This window comes from Rhinolophus ferrumequinum, chromosome 8 (genome assembly GCF_004115265.2).
Source record: "Rhinolophus ferrumequinum isolate MPI-CBG mRhiFer1 chromosome 8, mRhiFer1_v1.p, whole genome shotgun sequence".
Lineage (NCBI taxonomy): Eukaryota > Metazoa > Chordata > Mammalia > Chiroptera > Rhinolophidae > Rhinolophus > Rhinolophus ferrumequinum.
The window spans coordinates 71,083,043-71,097,783 of NC_046291.1; the positions used below are offsets into that span (position 1 = coordinate 71,083,043).

At 36.8% G+C, this 14,741-nt stretch overlaps 1 protein-coding gene across 3 annotated transcripts in view; it reads right to left on the minus strand.

Moving 5' to 3' along the window:
* Positions 1-229: 229 nt before the first annotated feature.
* The window catches only part of EPC2 (enhancer of polycomb homolog 2), a 112,620-nt gene continuing 98,108 nt past the window's right edge, over positions 230-14,741 (minus strand). For 2 of the 3 annotated variants that reach the window (XM_033112670.1, XM_033112672.1), the window contains 4 exons: positions 5,956-6,092; positions 4,311-4,470; positions 2,529-2,862; positions 230-1,494 (listed from right to left, as the gene is read on the minus strand). In XM_033112670.1, coding sequence (XP_032968561.1) covers positions 1,422-1,494; positions 2,529-2,862; positions 4,311-4,470; positions 5,956-6,092 — 704 coding nt within the window. In that variant the 3' untranslated portion in view covers positions 230-1,421. The remainder of the gene's footprint in view (positions 1,495-2,528; positions 2,863-4,310; positions 4,471-5,955; positions 6,093-14,741) is intronic. The other variant, XM_033112671.1, reaches the window with a different exon arrangement.

The window sequence follows — 14,741 nt, forward strand, 5'->3', positions numbered from 1 at the left end:
CAAATTACCTACATTCCGTAAAATAGTTCAAGAACTTTTCACGTCAAAGGTAGTTTATATTGGATTATTTGAAACCCAATAGTGCTCACAGGTGAGCTTCTTATAATTCTTTTCATTAATGCTTGGAAAGCACTGTGAAAATGGAAAGTGCTGTTAAGTGCTATCATCTCCCTTAAATTTTTATTTATACTGTGTGCACATTGTGAAATAAACACATATGCAGCATGTCCATGTTTTGATATGTATTTTTATTTCCCTGCAGTTTTCACTTATCAAGAACAAGTAACAGGGAAAGTTGTCTGAACTAGTGCATAAACAAACATTCTGAAACACCACTACACGTATCTAATTTACAAGAACCGTATAAAAAAAGTCACTAAAACACTACACTATGAAGGTGTCCAACGCTTACAGTCAGACTTTTTCCAACCCGTTACTTGCCTTGTAGCCACAGGAAAACTCTCCAAAATTGAAAAGACAATCTTGCCACAACCCTCCCCACCCCCCAACACCTGGGATGGCTCGATATCTAGACTTCCAATAATTATTGCAATGATATAATGCAATACATACCTGGTAAAATATCCTTTATGTGGTGTGTTACAGTTTTAAAGCCAGTTAAAATATGCAGTCTTCAGATAAAATGTAATCCTTGAAAAATTTTCTTATCTGCACAGTTTAAATGTGCTAGATGCATAATTTTTCCTAGTCCATTTTTTCTGTGTAATTATTTTTTATAAACTGGTATTATAAATAGAAATATACATTCAAAATATATGGAAAAGTGAGTTACTACATTAAATTTGCATGTATCGATCCATCCCTTTCCCCTGCACAGTAATAGAAAATACTATTTTGCCTTGAACTTCATGTTTGACAGTGAAATGCCACTAAAGTATTTACCAAAAAGTCCATCTAGTCAAATTGTGAAACAAAATGAACCAAGTGAAAACTTTACAGCTCCTTTAGAAAAAAATTACAAGAATTTCATTTCCTAGCTATGAATCTTTAACTTTTTAGACACAAAGTTGGATTTATTTTTACAAGATACAAAATGTAAACATGGCAAAATAAATAGTTAAAACAAGTGATGCAGGATCCCATTTCATGCTCATGATCCCATTAAAGAATTATTTTTTAAAATCCATTCAGTTGCAAATTCAAGTGCAAAAGCATGATGATGAATATCTACTATTCAAGTAACAGAAATAATATTGATGATACAAATAAACTATTTTACAAGGTAGTGATTTCCCCAATTTTACAAAATATACATCATATATCGATTACACATCTGATATACTGTAGTCCATTTGGGTCCATTGTTATGCTCTGTGATCCACAGAGCGTCGCCTTTCGCATTCGGCTGGAATATGAATGACTGCACACCACCAGCACAGCTCAAAGCCACATGTTTTAGGTTATGTCACTTCCATAGCTACTGTGGTCTCTGCTATTCCATTTAAACCCAATCTTTCTGGTTCATGGTTCTCTCTATAATAAGGCAAAGAGTAAAATAAACATTAACATTCTCTAGAATATGATGTTATCACTTAGTATTTATAGATATGTTTTTATGCAACTAAACATGTACTTCCCAAGAACATATACCATTTTTACAATTTCTATACAGGAATGAGAAAAAGTTTCCTTCAGCTAAGAAATCCTATTAATTATTAATTCCTTGATTATAACTATTTACTTAGGACAGAAAGTAATTTAACGTATTTCAGTATAAGCCAGTGATAAATTACTTATGAAATATGTAACACAGGACAATCTAAGTTTTTTACAATAGATGGAGCTTATGATGGTCAAAAACAGTAATCATTAAGAGCATACTACTACTTAATAACTTTCCACTACAGTTTAATTTTACAGCTTTAAGGTCATGTAGTTATGAATCCATGCAAATAATTTTTTTCTGATTAACTGTTCTCATATATTAGTAATATATTAGTTCTCATATTTATTTATAGAAAGAAATATAAAAAATAGTCTGAAATACATTATCTCAGATTTAGTTAATCACAGAATAGTCTAAATTTTAATATACACATAGGATAATTTACTTTCCTTTTGTGTTTAATGTTGAAGAAAACACAAACATTGACTTGAAACTTAAACCTGACATGGAAGTTAATAATAACAACTCAAACCTTCCAGACTGTCTAAACGACCAAAAAGTAATATAAGAGTAACTGAAGCTTCTAAAATACACTGATTTATTTTTGGTTTGATGGTGCCCTATTTGACATGGACTTTTCTTTGGGTTTTTTACAATTCTGATTGGCATTTAAACACCCTACTGGTGATCTCAAACAAATAATCTAAGTCACTGAGCTTTACACTAAGCAGATACTCAATTATCTGTTAAAAAGCAAGTCAATCAATAGACATCTACTGCTTGAGCATTATAAAAAACAAAAACGTCTTTTTCCTCCCACAGGACAACCAGCAGGAAGGGACAGAACGATGTTTGAATCAAGCACATGTGTGAGTACACACACACACACACACACACACACCTTGCTATGCTGCTGATGGCACTGCTGGGAGTAACCTTTGGCACTCTGTCCATACTGGCAGCAACTGTGGCAAGTTTTAAGGCTGTTGGCGATGGTGCTGAAGTCCGTGTGTTGATGTGCACATTGACCGGAGAAACAACACTGACGTTGTTGAGGTGCACTGCGTTTGTCAGGCAAGAATTGTTCATGGGAAGCGTTTGAGGACTGCTCGTGCACAACGCTGGGATCAAGTGGTTTGTAGTGGTGTGGCCAACTGTCCTTACAAGCTGTACAGCTGAAATCCCTGGGCTGGATGATAAAGCCATATTGGTGGAGTACAATGTTTTAGAGGTTCCTGAAGGAGAAACAAAAAATCATTCAATTCATATCACAAGACATTAATTAAACTCTTAAAGAATTAGGAGTTTAATAATGCAAATAAATGCAAACATTTGTATTCTAATTAAATGCCAAATTAACTTTCCCCGTAACAGCCTATCCTAAGACAGCTTCTGATCAGCAAGTACAACATACTCACCTGTTACAACCCCAAAGACAAAGACACCCTATTTCTACTGGCCTGCATTAAAGGGCTTTGGGGCAGGCCCGGTGGCTCAGGCAGTTGGAGCTCGGTGCTCCTAACGCCGAAGGCTGCTGGTTCAATTCCCACATGGGCCAATGGCAGATGGCTCAGTTGGTTGGAGTGTGGGCTCTCAACCACAAGGTTGCCAGTTCGACTCCTCGAGTCCTGCAAGGGATGGTGGGCAGCGACCCCTGCAACTAAGATTGAACACGGCACCTTGAGCTAAGCTGCCGCTGAGCTCCTGGATGGCTCAGTTGGTTGGAGCGCGGCCTCTCAACCACAAGGTTGCTGGTTGGACTTCCGCAAGGGATGGTGGCTGCGCCCCCTGCAACTAGCAACGGCAACTGGACCTGGAGCTGAGCTGCACCCTCCACAACTAAGACTGAAAGGACAACAACTTGACTTGGAAAAGTCCCGGAAGTACACACTGTTCCCCAATAAAGTGCTGTTCCCCTTCCCTCCCCAATAAAATCTTAAAAAAAAAAAGAAAGAAAAGAAAAAAAGAAAAGGGCCTTTTCAAAGTATTCTGCTGCCTCCATATTTGGAAACTGTGTAACAGGACAGAGAGGTTGAGGGCAGGTGAAAATGAGAGTTGGATTTCCAGAATTTATACATGTAAGAGCATCAGCAAGGAGGGGCAACCAGGATCGTGAGTACATGTAGGCTAAGTGGCAAATCCTAAGGTCTGACGGTAGTTATGGGGTGACAGGAACAGCAAGTCTTTGAGGACTCAGGGCAGTGAGAAGCTCACAGGGTTTCAGTCATACTGACAGGGTTTCAGTCAACAGGAGAGGTCAGAGAAAGCAGGCCTATGAGTATGGAAGAGCGGGAAGGTGGGCCCGATTTCAAGCTTATTGACAGACCATCCCAGATTATAGTTCTCCTTATCAATGCCTGGATACTTCAATGGTGATGTGTAGCCATTAGCTTGATGCATTTTCTAAGAGGTGAGGCAACTGGCAGTCCATGGATAAAGAGAGACAGGGTGGACAGTTCCACGGGTAGGTCAACAGTGGGTTTAGGAGGAAGAGAAGGCAGGCCCTATGTGAATTCTGACAACATGCAGCAATTCCACCACACCTATCCACAGAAATTCTGAAGGGCACTGAATGACTTCCTGTACAACGTTTTCCCCTTGGACTGAAAAAACAAAAACCATACCTGAAATCAGTGCGTTACAACTTCAAGCTAGTCACTACCACGTGCACGCACAGGCTCACCTGAAGGCTGGACAACACCGTTTATGTTGTTGTGGCCAGTGTTTTGCTCCTTGGAGGCCTCACTGCGACCTGGAACAGGCGCACTGACCACTGCAGATGCAGCAAAGTGGGCGCTGGCTGAGTCAAGGGTTTTAGACATACAGTCAGAGGCGCTTGAGCCCTGGAACATGGACAGAATGAAAGTCTCAGTGTTTCAGATGTGATTCCATGAACATATTAAGAAATGGGCAAACCCAAGAGACTGTTGTCATTTTCATTTTGATCAGTTAAAAATGTTTAGATGAAGAGATCGAGGACTCCATAGACTATTTTTGGCATATGAAGCAGGGAAGTGACTGAAAACTGGGAAGCAAAAAACTATTTCTAAGAACTGGGGGATTAGAAAACCCAACCTTTAATGCTCTATTAATTTTTCCAGTAAGTGTTAATGAATGCCTTAAAAATTACTCGATAATCTCGATACTATGGACAAAATGAACGAAATCACAGAGATGACTAAAAGTCGTTTTTGTCACAATGTAACACATATGTTTTGGCCTAAGTTTGCAGTAGAGGCTACACATACTTTAGGCTGGTTACGCAAGGGACGCACAAAAGCAAATGAAGGCAAGTAATGGCCGTTGCTCTTGATTCTGTGTTAACATTGGTTAGGTCTTGCCAACAGCCCAGAATGTGGGCCAGTCCCAAGACCACCATGGAGTGTTGAGGGTCCCAGGGTCCCTGAGATTTTCCTGTTGCTGGACTCAGATCTCCAAGGTGAGGGTACTGACCTTTTGGGAATGAGACGAACTACTACGGGCACATGCTGGCCTAAGAGCTCAATGGAACTGAGCTGATCTCAGTTATTATTATAGAATTACTTTTAGCATTACGAAACAACAAAACTTAAAGACCTAAAACACTAGGTTTATTTTCTTCAGATGGCTCAAATGTGAAACACTCTTCTCAATTACAGTTTTGTTTTTAGTGGCTTATTCAACAGAAATTTATTCTCATACATTTCTGGAGGGCAGAAGTCCAAATGAGCCTTACAGAGCTCTATCAAGGTATTGAAACGGCTTCTTTCTTTGGCAATTACAGTTTCATAAGGTATTTTTATTCTTATCCACAGTGTCTTCATTTAGTGGTGCTTATGGAAAAACCTCACCTCGTGGCATTTCTTTTCTTCAGGGAAATGTGATTCAAGGAGGCAAGGGGGCTATGTTGTTAAGATTTGTTGCACAATTCAAGAGAATTACCTTTCATCTCACGGGGGACATCCACATTGCTCTTAAACATACAGTTTAGGAAGGGGTGAGCAAAGTTACATCCTGGAAAAAAATATTTTGGGGGTAGTAGTGGTGGGGGATGACGGTTCTAAGAGTATATAATTAGTTTTATGAATTCTCAATAACCCTTCAAAAAAAGAAGTAGTTACTTTTTTCCTAAATTAAAAACACCATATTTTGCCTTATTGCTCCTCTCATAAAATATAAACGAGTCACTTAAAAATTATGTAAATTAACTAAAAAGACACTTAGGTTTCATCTCCAAAATTAAGAGTGTCAATATCAAAGTTACCGTCTGTGACTTGAATAGAATTGAACAAAACTACATAATTAGGAGAGAAAGGGAGACGTAGGCATGATGACAAACCCGAGCTAACCTGTGCTTTTGGATGTGTCTGCTGCGAGGAATGCTGAGATTGCTGTTTCTGCTGAAGCTGAGCAAGTTGCTGCCTTTGCATTTGAACTAACTGCTGTTGATGTGTCTGGAACTGCTCTTCTGTGATACCCCCTGTTACTGATAAAGGACATTCATTTCAGAAACAAGTATGTTTTAAAGTACTTTTAACAACAGAAATAGAACACAACGTACAATTATGCCACAATTAAGATGAAAAGTACAAATCACAATATACATTGTCAGCAAAGAACCCAATAAAAATAACAAATCTTTCAGCAAAATAGTGGCTTATGCTAATATCCATGATTTTATGCTAAAAAAGCTCCTGTATGTTGTTTTTACTATATAACATAGTTCTTACATGAGAATTCTACCATTTGTTTAGACTTAGTATCTTTGAGATCACTCTGAATTCTCTACATTATGGAAGCTATATAATGAGAAAAAGTTTGATTTACTAGTGCAAATAATGATGATGATTATGTTACAGACTTAGTAAGAAAGCAGGGCCATCTGCAAGAATGTAAATGATGCTGACTGCTGGTTTCCATCTATGACACTGAAGTGGAAATACTTTTTCTCTGATTATAAATCAGAGTGGAAGACAAAGACGTTCATCTAACATAACCATAAACCATGTTTAAGGCAAGAGATTAGATGCCTAAAATAAGTCCCATCTATAAAAATATGGGCTAGAAATCAGAGAGGTGTTCAGAAAATTAAAGATACAATGTATCCTCAGACATAATCAATTATGGTGCAACCAATTGTGTTAAAAGTAATTGCAAATAAAACAAAACATCTAAAACTTTGTCTAAAAGATTATGTAAGAAAAAGTTATCACAGGAAACGTTTTTCTCAAAGAAATAGAAACAAACTTTGTTACTTAAGTAGATCATGATAACATGATTTAGAGGACATAAAGCTATTTCCACAGAAGTTAGTATGCTATTAGAGTCAAGAAATATTAAATCGCATCAGAATACATGTACTACTGAATCATTTTGCTGTTTTTTTTTTTTATTGCTTTCTTTCCTCTTTCCCAACTATTTCACTCAGTGAACAAGTATTTACTATGTACTATGTTGCAAAGTGCTGCATTAAGAGTTAAGACTACAGGGAAAAATAAATTAAGAAGATGGTTCTTGTTATAAAGTCCTACAGTGTAGTTGGAGAAAAGAAAGGACACATATGAAGAAATACCAACTAATATATGAAACAACCTTTAAATGCAATTGAGCATATAATCAATATGACCTAAAAGAGTTTAGATAGACTACACCCTTAACCTAGCTTATTTACCTACCCCTCAAAGAGTTTTGTTTAGTAGGATCACAAATGGGAAATTAAAAAAGATTTTTTTAATGGTAAACTACATATATAACAAGTTACACATGGTATAGTCTATTTACTATAAAAGGGGGAGATAGGCCTCAAGATGGACAGTTTTAGATATGCCCTTATTTCTGTTCCACACCATTCTCATTAAAATTTCTATTAGACAATGAGGGGAAAACAGTTCTTAGGTAGCAATTTTACTTTTAGAAGACTGAAAACCTGGGGTTATGATAGTGCTCACTCTAAAATTTCACTGTTACCTGTATTTTTGAAGTACACATTAGTTATCTTAATTACCAACAAAATCATATGTCTTTCTTTACACATGTTAAATTCACTGCAAGTGTTCTACATTTAAATGAAAAAAATAATTTTAATTCTCAATTTACAATCTTCAAAATCAAATGTAAATGTGAAGTATTCATAAATTTCCAGCTCTTTGAAAACCTTGGGAAAGAGGTGAAAAATAGTTTAGATACAAAGGCAGGATGGAAAAATTAAACCCAAATAAATCTGTTTAAGTAATAAGTACGTAAGGGTGTGTATCAATGCAAAAGAAATAGACTTGGAATCTGACGTTAACATGGTCTACTCCCTCCTATCCAGCACTGTGCTTGTCCAGAGATAAGGTTTAGACGTGCTAGAAAGGTGGGGGTCACAGGGGTTAACTTTAAGTGAGGAATAAATCAAATAAAGAGAATATACTTTTAGTGGCTATTTTAAAATTGAGAGAGAAATGAGAAGTTTTTCTTTTTCCCAAATCTTGGAAGTCAGACAATCCTAAAATCTTACTAATTCAGAATTAAGTATGTATCTAACTTAGTAGAAAAAAACCAAATTGTACTTTTTTTAAATGAAAAAATGACTTTTGGTTGGTAGTCCATGGCTAACAAAGCGTTGCCAATTGTAGGCGTAATATGTGCTTTTATGAACAGATGATCACTTAGGTACACAAAAAGGGATGCTAGTTAAAACTGCCTGTTTGCGGGGATACGTCTACTTATCGCCTTTGTCTTGTTGAGACCATTAGTTTGCTCAGGAACCCCAACTTCTTCTCATAGAAAACTCATAAAATCCCTACCAAGGCTCAATCCAAATGATTCAAATTAATGGTCAATGTTTCCTAACCTTTTATAAGTTAGGCTTTGTAAGTTATGACTTTGATACCAAAAAAATCTCATCCCTGATTCAATTACTGGTTGAGAATCACTGATATTAACTTAATTTAATTCTATAATATAAATATGCTTTAAAAAATCACATTCGGGGCTGGCCCAGTGGCTCAGGTGGTTAGAGCTCCATGTTCCTAATTCGGAAGGCTGCCAGTTCGATTCCAACATGGGCCAGTGGACTCAACCACAAGGTTGCCAGTTCAACACCTCAAGTCCCGCAAGGGATGGTGGGCTCCGCCCCCTGCAACTAAGATTGAACATGGCACCTTGAGCTGAGCTGCCTCCCGGATGGCTCAGTTGGTTGGAGCGCAGGCTCTCAACCACAAGGTTGCCAGTTCAATTCCTCGAGTCCCACAAGGGATGGTGGGCAGCGACCCCTGCAACTAAGATTGAACACAGCACCTTGTGCTGAGCTGCCGCTGAGCTCCCGGATGGCTCAGTTGGTTGGAGCGCGTCCTCTCAACCACAAGGTTGCTGGTTTGACTCCTGCAAGGGATGGTGGGTGGGCTGCGCCCCCTGCAACTAGCAACGGCAACTGGACCTGGAGCTGAGCTGCGCCCTCCACAAGTAAGACTGAAAGGACAACAACTTGAAGCTGAATGGCACCCTCCACAACTAAGATTGAAAGGACAACAACTTGACTTGGAATAAAGTCCTGGAAGTACACACTGTTCCCCAATAAAGTCCTGTTCCCCTTCCCCAATAAAATCTTAAAAAAAAAAATCGCATTAATTTATTTCTCTTTCCCCTCACCTCCACATCAGCATGATATAGCCATTCGTTTTATCTAGCCTTTCCTTTACTAAAAGATGTTTGTGCCTGAAACCAGCTGATATTCCGCACTCAGAATTTTCTAGAGCATTGTTTAGTATTATTTCAACTATTATTTAGACAAAAATAGCAATTAGTAACTGTGACACAGAACTGGAACACATACAAAACATCCTTTCTGACTTGCTTCCATTTTGTTAGGGTGAATGGAAAGTGGTAAGAAAAGTATGGTTTCAACGGCACAGTACTTAATTACCATTCTCAGGCTTGATTTACTGGTAGGTGGAGGATGGTAATTTGACTGAAAGTACCTTCTTCTTACTGATTATTTTTCCTTTTAAACATTACTAAAATACTTCCATAAGAGATTTCTTTCTTACATTCATTTTCAGTCATCGAGACAGCATTAAAATACACCAGGAAAAGCTCACAGTTACAGCACGAAGAAAACTGTTTAGGAATGAGATACAGGATTGGGGCCAGTTTTGGGTGGGTGGCAGTGGCACAAAGAGGAAATGGGAATGTACAAAAAAGCTTTATCTGTTTCTGCTGGTTAGGGCCAACCTAAGTTCTTTCTACTAGTTCCCCTTAAGTTGCTCGCTTAGAAGTGAAATTCATGCCGGTTATAAATCTACCCTACCCTACCCCTCCAAGTCCTATCAGTTTAAAAATAACCACAAATTGAATGTTTGGTGAAGGTGGCAGTACAGTATTTCACTATTATTCCAGATGGATGAAGTGTTGCTTTCCCTAGTAAACAGTTTTGCAAAACTCCCTGGGTAACACATTCTAATAGATAAGTATATATATTACAGAATTTTCCCTTTTATATATGCAAATATGTCATTCTATACATTAGTAACATACTTACATCTCGAAATATTTTGTGTATATAACCGGCAGTCTGTTTTTCATTAAAGCCCTAACTTTTCAGACTATCTTCTTTCTTTCTGGCTCATTACCTATCTTGGATTTACCAGTTTGCTTTATTCCCCAGATAAATCCAGGTACCTTTCTGAAAACACTAGTCACAATCCTTGGAAGGTTGATTGTTTTCAAAGGTCCTATGCATCCCTTCTTTCTTCCTTCACCTTTCAGGCATGTGGTTCCTACCTGGTGGTCTGCCAGGTTGAGTGCTCATTACCTTTCCCTCGCATACTCCAATAGAAATCCATCAAAAACATACTCCAGGTTTCCGCACTAGACCCTACATTGCTGTTTCTTAAACTAGGGCCCACAGAGAGATTTTTGACTGTGTGAGCATCTTTACAAGGATTTGGTAACTTTGTACTGTTGTTTCATTGACAAACTATGAAAAGTCTAATAGAAACACATTCTAAACCTTCTGGATGACTATCTCACAAGAGAGTATAAACATGATTTTTGGGCTTCTCCCTGCCTTTGTAAAACAATCCTTCAGCTTTTAACGCAGCATTTCTCAAAGTGGGCTAAGATGTATTCTTGGGAAGCCATGAATTTTTTAAACAGCCTAGACCAAGTTCACGTATTTTAATGAAGAACACCTAACATGGTAGTAAGGATTATCTAAAAGTCGCAATAAATATATGGTCCAGCATTTCTTCATCAACCAGGTAGGTCTTATTACAAAAAAGTTTTATTACAAAAGCTTTATTGAAGCAATGCTGACTACATGCAATTTTTGTTTGTTTGTAAAGACACATCTGGGGGCCGTACTGAGGTGGCGTGGGAGAGAGAGGTCCTATTTTACACTTTCCAGGTCAGAGTGAGGAGTCAGGTGGAAGTTCACATAAACCACTAGAACTACTCTGAGGACAAATCTTCCCTCCTTGAAAGCTGACATTACCTGTCCAGGACTATACACACCCTACAATGTAACTCTCACAGCTAGAGGCAAATTAACAAACTGCAAAACTATGGGGGTAGGGCAGGCAGAAATGGGAGAGGGGGATGGGAGATGAGGAACAAATAAGATGTGAAGATAAAGAAAATAGACTAAAGATCCATTTCAACTTCTGACACTCAAGCTCAATAGTTACCACGAAAATTTCATTATTACTAATTTTCGCGTCAAAATAAAATCTTTGAATTCCTGAAGTCTGAATCCATTTCTTACCTTTGGAAATGACCCTAACTCAAAAAATAAATCCTTGTGAGGACCTAAGCTAGCTGATAAAACATAGTTCTACCTATCCTGAAACTTTTATGCTTGCAAATATAGCAATTTAAGAAAGGGAAGAGAAACTGGAAAAATTAAAAATCAGGAATTTCTCTTGGAAAACTGTCTAAAATGTTGATTATTTTACAAATTAGTAATATTAAGATATCTGAAGCTGGTCAAAAAGTCTGCTAGTTTCTATGCAGTATACTAAGACAAATGAGGAAAGAAAAAAGTGTTAATTTACAATATTTCATTAGTCAAAATCAAGATTAAATGTAAATTAACCCAGCCCTTCAAATCTGAACAAGCAAAGCTACTTTTAGATGTGAAATATATTTTCTTGAGGTTGGGATTTAAGAACGGTATCGCAAAAGAATAGTTAAATAATATTGCACTTTGAAATGACTAAAAACTTTATCATCCATTTCTATAAAGAATGTAGTATTTGCAATGTGTTGTAAACTGCGTGAAGGTAAGAATTATTGTCTTGTAAAACTCTGCAACTTTTTAAAAAAAATTTGAAACTTTTTACCTTTACCTTACTTAACAGTTAATATGTCTCTTTGCTTTAAAATGAAGTCTTTAATTTTAGTTCTTCTAATACCTGGGACACACATTTTAATTTGTTGTCCTTTAAGTCCTTTATGTATGATATCAAAAATTATACTTAGAATATTTTAGGACACAGGGATTATGACTTGAAAAATATTAACTGGGTTACTGATAACATAAAAGAAAATTCTTTGCCACCACCCCTCAAGTTCTAGTTTTTTTAAAGAACTAAGAAACTAGTGATACAAATAAATAATTAGTGTCAAGTGTATTATGTTTCTATTTCTGATTAAACCATTTATTTGCTGGATTTCCCAATTGTGAAACAGACAATTTAATACTTGTAATTTGTCTAGCTCCGTGATACTCTCTGCCAGGTAAAAATATGGTCCTGTGTCAGTCTTGTTACTCTTATTAAAGACACACGCTTTCACCGCCAAGGCAACTAACAAGCAGAAGGCAAAAGTGTTAAAGACACACAGATTAAAAGAAACTAAGTATAGGAGGATTCAATCCCTTGTATACTTGTATGTCCATCAAATATAAGAACACAACTTTCTAAACCGAAACACCTACATCCTTTGCTTTAGGCAGTTGAAGCAATTTCTATCAATACGTACTGAATTGTAAGTGAACCCACTACCTAACCAGAACTGAGAAAACTATGTAAAAAATATAACTGGTACAAATGGGTACTTAAAACTGTGACACTTTTTCGATTATTTACAAAAATGCTGTTAAAAGGCTTGTTTCATTATAAACCTGTGCCTAATATTTTGAAACAAAAGAAATTTTTAAAAACAAAAAAAACCCCGTGGCCTCAATAACTAGAGGATCACACTTAGGAGAGAAGGAAAACTTTAAACAAAATCCTTTAGTAACAAATAATGAAATATGTATTTGAAAAACACAATTAGAAAAACATTGATTCTAATGTATCTTAGTTACTTAAGCCTTGAATTTTTTCAAGGGAAGAAATAAACCATATTATGCCAACAGTATGAAAAAACATAAGACAGTAAAAACTACACAGACCAGAAAAGACTATTTTTTTCTGATGGTAGGGAGAAGGCAAAAATAAAAAAAACCTTACTGTCTATCATGTTATGATTTAAAAATTTTACTTTTAATGCTTTCTTTAAAAAGATATTTCTTTTCTGTTATAGCTGACATTCAACATTGTATTAGTTTCAGGTGTACAGCATAGTGAGTAGACGTATAATTTATTCAATGATCCCTCCGATTAGTCTAGCACCCACCTGGCACTATATAGAGTTGTTACAACATTATTGACTATATTCTCTATGCTGTTCTTTACATCCCTGTCACTATTTTGTAACTACTGTGTTTCCCTGAAAATAAGCCCTAGCATGATTTTTCAGGACATCCCCTGAACATAAGCCCAAATGTGTCTTTTGGAGCAAACTTAATATAAGACCCGATCTTATTTTCAGGGAAACACAGTACCTATTTGTATTTCTTAATCCCTTCACCTTTTTTCACCCAGCTCCTCAACAACCATCCCTCCCCTCTGGCAACCATCTCTGCATATGAGTTTGTTTTGTTTATTTTGTTCTTTAGATGCCACATATAAGTGTGATCATATGGTATTTGTCTTTCTCTGTCTGACTTATTTCACTTAACATAACACCCTCTAGGTCCACTCATGTTGTTGCAAATAGTATGATTTTATTCTTTTTATGGATGAATAATATTCCATTGCACCACATTTTAATCCAATCATTTATTAACAGGCAGATGGGGAGGTTCCATATCTTGGCTATTGTAAATAGTGCTGCCATGAACACAGGGATGCATGTATCTTTTTGATTAGTGTTTTGGATTTCTTCGGATACCCAGAAGTGGGATTGCTGGGTCATAAGGTAGTTCTATTTTTAATTTTTTGAGGAACCTCCAAACCGTTTTCCATACTGGCTGCAACAATTTGCAATCCTACCAACAGTGTACCAGGGTTCCCTTTTCTCCGCACACTTGCCAACATTTGTTGTTTGTTGATTTATTGATGATGGCCATACTGACAGGTATAAGATGGTATCTCATTGTGGTTTTAATTTGTATTTATTTCTCTGATGATTAGTGATACTGAGCATCTTTTCATATGTCTATTGGCCATCTGTATGTCCTCTTTGGAGAAATGTTTATTCAGGTCCTTGCCCATTTTTTAACTGGATTGTTTGTTTTATTTTGTGTGTTGAGCTGTATGAGTTCTTTATAAATTTTGGTTATTAACCCCTTGTCAGATGTATCATTGGTGAATATATTTAATTCCATTCCATAGGCTGTCTTTTTGTTTTGTTGGTGGTTTCCTTTGCTGTGCAAAACCTTTTTAGTCTGATGACATTTTTTGTTTGTTTCCCTTGCCCGAGGAGATAAATCAGAAAAAAATATTACTAAGAGCAATGTCAGAGAGCTTACTGCCTATGATATCTTCTAGGGGTTTTATGGTTTTTGGACATAGGCATTTAAGTCTTTTATCCATTTTGACTTTATTCTTGTATATGACATAAAAAGGTGGGACAGTTTCATTTTTTTTGCATGCATCTGTCCAGTTTTCACGATACCATTTGCGGAACAGACTGTTTTTATCCCATTTTATTTTCTCGCCTCCTTTGTCATAGATTAAATGACCATGCAGGCATGGGTTTATTTTTGGGCTCTCTATTCTGTTCCATTGTACGTGTCTGTTTTTAACGCCAGTGCCATGCTGTTTTCCATACGATAGCCTTGTAGTATAGTTTGATATCAGGTAGTGTGATACCTCCAACACTGTTC